At 47.2% G+C, this 7,223-nt stretch overlaps 1 protein-coding gene across 1 annotated transcript; it reads left to right on the top strand.

The window, feature by feature from the left end:
- The first annotated feature begins 4,291 nt into the window (after positions 1–4,291).
- On the top strand, positions 4,292–6,914 carry LOC114710003 (E3 ubiquitin-protein ligase TRAF7-like). Its single transcript, XM_037199027.1, is given in 1 exon segment — positions 4,292–6,914. A coding segment is annotated over 1 exon segment (2,016 nt). The 5' UTR covers positions 4,292–4,420; the 3' UTR covers positions 6,437–6,914.
- The last annotated feature ends 309 nt before the right edge of the window (positions 6,915–7,223 follow it).

Raw genomic sequence — 7,223 nt, 5'->3', positions numbered from 1 at the left:
AAGCAGATGAAGTCATATTCCCTGTTCTCCTGCCTAAGGTTTTAAACTTGTCTACATGGTTAATGTGGTTCCAGATGTTTATTCTGTGGGTCCAGATTGGAGGCAGAGGTTACAAGCTCTGTTTGCCACTGGATTTCAATATTGGGGTTCTGATGCTGGATTTCAAATCTAAGGCTTGGACTAATTTCCTTCCCCAAATAAGGAAGGATTGATATGGGCAACTCCTGCCTGCCTGCCTTCTTCAATGTGGATTTGCCTGTTATGGTGCTAAACCAGCACCAATGTATTTCCCTTGGCTTTCCTAGCTCTTGTGAAGTCATTCTTTTGTATGAATAGCTAGTTGTGCGAATTGGGGAGACTATATGGAAATGGTCCATGGAGAATGTTACCCAGCTATTTAACAGCATTCCTGTATCTGGGCTATCCATCCTGTCCCATTGGTTAATAATATTTCTATCATTTTACTTTTAACCTACCCTTGTCTTTGAAGTTGTAGATGGATTCCTAGAACACAATGTAAAATTGCCTTTTTAAAGAACTTATAGGCATTCCACCCATTTAAAGTGTACTGTTGCTTTTACCACGTTAAGGGCTGTTTATGTTCATCACTATAATTATCATTAGAGTGTTTACATCATCTGTAAAAGAAGTCCTATTCTGTCTGCCTTCCATCCAATCACTCATAACACTTAAATAATCACTTAGCTGCTTAATAGCTCTAATTATTTCTGTATTTCAGTTATTTTATATGAGTGGAATCATTCAATATGTTGTCATTAGTAACTAGCTTCTTTCATTTTGCATAATGTTTCAAAGTCTGTATTATAGGTCATACCAGTGGTCCATTTCCATTTCATTTTATTTATTTTTAAACTGAAGATAAATTTTTTTTCATGCAACATTTTCTGGTTTTGGTTTCCCTTTCCCCAACTTCTCCCAGATCTTCTCCATCCACCCAACTCCATGCCTGCCTTCTCTCTCTCTTCAGAAAACAAACAGGCAAACAAGCAAAAGAAACCTACAAACTTTCTAAAAGGACAAGAAACACACACACACACACACACACACACACACACACACACACACAATCTATATAAACACAAAATCAGAAACATAATATGCAAGCAAAAGACTTTTAAGGGGAAAATGCCCAGACAAAACATTATGAGACAAAACCCTCCCAAAATGCTATTGAGTTCATTTTGTGTTGGCCATCTACTGCTGGGCTTGGGGCCTGCCCTTCAATGTGGTTATGTACCCAGAGGGATCCACTGGAGAAAACAATTTTTTTCCTTTGAGAGCAGTTGTCAATTGGAGATACCTTTTGGGTTAGGGATGGGGTCTGTGTCTACTTCTTCTCTCAACACTGGGACCCCATCTGTCGTAGACCTGTGCATGCTACCACAATTTTTATGAGTTATATGTACGTAAGTCTTCTTGCGTCTGGAGGACACTGTTTCTTTGGTGTCCTCCATCCCCTTTGGCTCTTATACTCTTTCTGCCTCCTCTTCTGGAGAGTTCCCTGATCCCTGAGGGGAGGGGTTTGATGAAGCCACCTCATTTGGGACTGAGACTTCCCCCCTCCTACCTAGTGTTCATAGTACAAGAAGGTACTCTGCGTGCTACCAGAGGAGAAGGGCAACCGTCAGCCCAGCTACACACCCTGCAATCTACAATGGTGAGCTGCCTGCAGGCTATGGTGGTGAAATAGGGGCGCAAACGTTGTGGACATACATAACCAACCACTCTCTGAGTGGATTTAAGGCTCATTCCATGAGATGGAACCCATAGCTGATACTGCTCAGGGAGTCGAAAAACCTGAGACTAGACAGATGGTAGACCTAGGAGAAAACCAAATTGCTTTGTTCTGCTAAGGTAACATAGCAATAAAATGACTCTTAATGCTATTCTGCTATAATCATATAACAGTGCCTCTCTCAACCATCATCAAGCTTCCTCTTGTGGTAGACAGAAACTAACACAAAGACCCACAATTGGACACTGTTCAGAGAGTGATAGGTTTTGTAACTCTCGTTTTCATTTTAAGTACCATCCTGTTATATGGGTATGTCACATTTAGTTTATGTATTTACCAGTCAGTGAACATGTGGGTTGTTTCTCCATTTTCCCTATTGTGTTTATTGCCTCTATGAATATCCATGCACAGGTATTTCTTTATCTTTTTTTTAAATCAAGAAATGTCTTTATTCATTTTACATACAACCACAGATCCCTCTCTCATCCCTCCTCCTGGTCTCCCACAAGCCTTCCCCTCCAGCCCACCCCAGCCCTTCCTCTGAAAAGGTAAGGCCTCCCATGGTGAGTCAGCAAATCCTGGTCATGTACAGGTATTTCTTTGGAAGCTGGCAGCATCTGATATTACCAGGTGATCTTTCATCCAAATAATTATCAGAACTCATAGTACTTAGGTTCTGAAATCAAGTGATATTAAAAAGGCCAGGTGATATGGCCAACATTGAACTTGGTGTGGATCTAACAATTCTGATTTCTGCTTTGATTCTGATATCCATTGCATTGTCCTTGCTTTACCTTAGATCTGATGGCTGAGTGCTGCTTCCAGAAGCTGCCATCCGGAAACCCAATTACTCTCATTGTATTTACATTTCCTGATTCACCAGCTGCAATGTCCACTGTAATATCTGGCTTATAGAGAAAAAAGATCACAGAGTCTTTCAAGGTCACTATTACTGTTGGAATTTAAATGTTCTTCAGAGGGTCACGTATGTCCTTAGTGTTGCTCCCCAGCAAGCAGTAATAGTAGTATTTTGAGCATGGATCCTTTAGGAGGAGGGGCTGGACTGCAGGAAGTAGGCCATTAGGGGTGGGCTTCTGAAGGTTACAGCCCAGCCTCTAGTTGTAACCCCTTCCTGCTTCCTCATCTGCCACCATGTGAAGTGTCCTCTGTCATGAACTGAGCTACTCCACCATACCTTATCTACCATGGTAGACTCTGAACCTCTTAAAGTATAAGTCAAAATGTCATTCCCTCAGATGTTTCTATTAGGTATTCTGTCTCAGCAGTACCAATGTAACTAATGCAAATATTTTGTTTTTTTCTTGTTGTGCCCTGGGCGCGAGACCCCCAGAGACACGAATTTACCGAAATGCAAAAGCAAGGTTGATTGAAGCAGTTCAAGCTGCGGCAGGGCCCTCACTCGAGCACCCCGACACGGTGGAGGCTAGAGGAGGTGCCCGCCCCTCTGCAAGCTCAGTTTTTAAAGGCAAAATCATAAGGTTACATCATTTAGGGGTGCTAGTATGGGTACAATTCTGATTGGCTCAAGTTTTAGGGGCTTTCTAGAATTTCTGTGTTATCTTACTTTGTGGTTTTAACCGGTTGTTTGTCAAACTTTATAGACTATCTCCGGCATTGGGATTTTCTGTGGTTAATCAATTGTTACCAGATAGTCCTTCAAACATCCTGACTTTGTACTTTGACCATCTCCGGCATTGGGGCATTCAATGGTTAATCAGTTGCTACCAGATGGCTCCTCAAGCATCCTGACTTTGTCCTGGGACCTATGTCAGCAGTTCTGAGAATCTTGAAACTCGGGCCTGTTTCAAGCTGGGGTGAGGGGCTTGCTTGAAATTGGGGTGCTTTGGTTCTTCATTTCTCATACTTTCTCACAGTATTAGAAAAAGTTATCCTTTCCTCTGTATTGAGCCAACTCAGGGTACATGTCATTTCACCCAGAAGATGGGCTCTAGAGATAGGCTACCCGTATTAGCTTAAGGGCCTGGGGAAGGATCTGGCCTGGTCTTAGTCATACAGATAGTATAGAGAGGGCTATTATCTACCTCTGGTTCTGGTTGTGGGGACCTGGGAAGCCTCTGGCTATACAGATAATGTGAGGGTAATTTCGATAGTTATCTCCAGTCCTGGTTGTGGGAGCTTGTGTAACCCCTGGCTGAAAGGGTCATTTAGATTACTAGTCACCTCTGGTCCTGGTTGTAGGAGCTTGGTATGTCCTGTCCCAACAGATAACACAGATTCCAAACTCTTAATCACCTCAAATTCCAAGCTTTCTAGATGGAAATATCTTTGATGGAGAGAATTTCAAGATTGCATAATGTTGAATCTGTGGCATGGTTATTAATGCAGGTCTATAATGGAAAAGAACGAGTAAAGCCAAAAGAAATGCAGAATGTACAGTTTAGAAAGAAAAAGAGCACTAAGAAGTTTAACGTTACAGAAGAGGTGTGTGATAAAAGAGAGGCTTTAATTATTCAGGAAAGTGCTACCTTAAAGGAGAAGTTACCGCCTTCCGGCTCCTGTATCCCTGTACCTTTCAGGGCCGCGGGCCGAGGGGGCAAGATGATGCCGGAGGGTGTAGCCGCTGCTCCCAGGCAGTCGCGGGCGGGGGACACTGCCCGAGGAACCTGGATGCCTCTCTAGAGCATGAGCTCAGCCAAGAGTGCCCGCTACAACCGCTTCTCTGGGGGGCCCGCCAACCTTCCCTCCCCAGACAGCAGTGGGACCAGAATGGAAACGACCTTTGGGCCTACCTTCTCGACCGTCACCACCATCACCAAAGCAGCTGATGGGACCAGCACATACAAACAGCATCGCAGGACGCCTTCCTCCTCTAGCACCCTTGCCTATTCGCCACGGGATGAAGAGGACAGCATGCCCCCTATCAACACTCCTCGCCGCTCTGACTCAGCCATCTCTGTCCGCTCCCTACACTCCGAGTCCAGCATGTCCCTGCACTCCATGTTCTCGCTGCCTGAGGAGGAGGAGGAGGAGCCGGAACCATTGGTGTTTGCCGAGCAGCCCTCGGTAAAACTGTGCTGCCAGCTCTGCTGCAGTGTGTTCAAGGACCCTGTGATCACTACATGTGGGCACACATTCTGCAGACGATGCGCCTTGAAGTCAGAGAAGTGTCCTGTGGACAATGCCAAGCTGACAGTGGCGGTCAACAACATTGCGGTAGCTGAGCAGATTGGAGAGCTCTTCATACATTGCCGGCATGGCTGCCATGCAGCGGGCACTGGGAAGCCTGGCGTCTTTGAGGTAGACCCGAGGGGCTGCCCCTTCACCATCAAGCTTAGTGCCCGGAAGGACCACGAGAGTAGCTGTGACTACAGGCCTGTGCGCTGCCCCAACAACCCCAGCTGCCCTCCCCTTCTCAAGATGAACCTGGAGGCCCACCTGAAAGAATGCGAGCACATCAAGTGTCCCCACTCCAAGTACGGGTGCACATTCATCGGGAATCAGGACACATATGAGACGCACCTGGAAACGTGCCGCTTTGAGGGCCTGAAGGAGTTCCTGCAGCAGACTGATGACCGCTTCCATGAGATGCATGTGGCGCTGGCCCAGAAGGACCAAGAGATTGCCTTCCTGCGCTCCATGCTGGGCAAGCTCTCAGAGAAGATTGACCAGCTGGAGAAGAGCCTTGAGCTCAAGTTTGATGTCCTTGATGAGAACCAGAGCAAGCTCAGCGAGGACCTCATGGAGTTCCGGAGGGATGCATCCATGTTAAACGATGAGCTCTCTCACATCAACGCACGCCTGAACATGGGCATCCTCGGATCCTATGACCCTCAGCAGATCTTCAAGTGCAAAGGGACCTTTGTGGGCCACCAGGGCCCGGTCTGGTGCCTCTGTGTCTATTCCATGGGTGACCTGCTCTTCAGTGGCTCTTCTGACAAGACGATCAAGGTGTGGGACACGTGTACCACTTACAAGTGCCAAAAGACACTGGAGGGTCATGATGGTATTGTGCTGGCGCTCTGCATCCAGGGGTGCAAGCTGTACAGTGGGTCTGCAGACTGCACCATCATTGTGTGGGACATCCAGAACCTGCAGAAGGTAAACACCATCCGTGCCCACGACAACCCTGTGTGCACACTGGTGTCTTCCCATAACATGCTCTTCAGCGGCTCCCTGAAGGCCATCAAGGTCTGGGACATCGTGGGCACCGAGCTAAAGTTGAAGAAGGAGCTCACAGGCCTCAACCACTGGGTGCGGGCCCTGGTGGCAGCACAGAGCTATCTGTACAGTGGCTCTTACTAGACAATCAAGATCTGGGACATTCGGACCCTTGACTGCATCCATGTCCTGCAGACATCTGGTGGCAGTGTCTATTCCATTGCTGTGACAAATCACCACATTGTCTGTGGCACCTACGAGAACCTCATCCATGTATGGGACATTGAGTCCAAAGAGCAGGTGCGGACCCTAACGGGCCATGTGGGCACAGTATATGCCCTGGCAGTCATTTCAACACCAGACCAGACCAAAGTCTTCAGTGCATCCTATGACCGGTCCCTCAGGGTCTGGAGTATGGACAACATGATCTGCACACAGACATTGCTGCGCCATCAGGGCAGTGTCACTGCCCTGGCTGTTTCCCGGGGCCGGCTCTTCTCAGGGGCTGTGGATAGCACCGTAAAGGTTTGGACATGCTAACAGAATCCAAGCCAAGCTTTGGCTCCCTTTGGGTCTGTCAGTCAGGCTGGTCCTACATGATGGCCTTGGTTTTCTGCCTGTCTTGTGGAGACAGGTAGACAGGCTCAAACAGCTAGGCAGTGTCATCTCTGCCCTGTGCTTGGAGAGGGATCTTCTTTAGGACCCACTCTTACTTCTACCAGAGAAATGCCCAGGCCACCTCTGGGCGCCAGGTACGATGCTTGCCCGGCCCACCATTCACCACTCCACAGATTTTTGTTTTGAGACAGGGTCTCAGTATGTAGCTCTGGCTTTCCTGGAACTCACTATGTCAGCCAGGCTGGCCTCCACCTCCCCAGTGCTGGGACGAAAGGCTCGCACCACCACTCTGGCAGGACCCAGATGGACCGTGGGTCTTTTTACTCACCTTTTCTACTGGTTTTAGACTGTATATAGATTTTATTACTTCCCTGTTGAAATAAAAGTTGCACAGACTGTGGTTGTGAGTGGAAAAAAAAAAAAAGGAGAAGTTACCTTCTCTGCACTGGAACAATGGAGAGGGTGCTGTCAGGGCAAGCTCCCACCCAGACAAACTTCCAACATATCCAGGCCTACTCCTAGAAAGCAATTGTTTTCAGCATACAAAAGCTGCTTCTAATATGGCTCAGGGCAATCAGTATCCATCCCAAGCTAGCAGATGAACTTGTCAATGTCATCCATAGAGTGTTGGCTTTGGAGGCACAAAAGATGTAAAAGTGAGGGGGTTATACATTCTTCCTCTGTGGCGTCAGAGAGACACTGAGGCCCA

Source organism: Peromyscus leucopus, chromosome X (genome assembly GCF_004664715.2).
Source record: "Peromyscus leucopus breed LL Stock chromosome X, UCI_PerLeu_2.1, whole genome shotgun sequence".
NCBI lineage: Eukaryota > Metazoa > Chordata > Mammalia > Rodentia > Cricetidae > Peromyscus > Peromyscus leucopus.
This window is presented reverse-complemented; position numbering and strand designations above follow the sequence as displayed.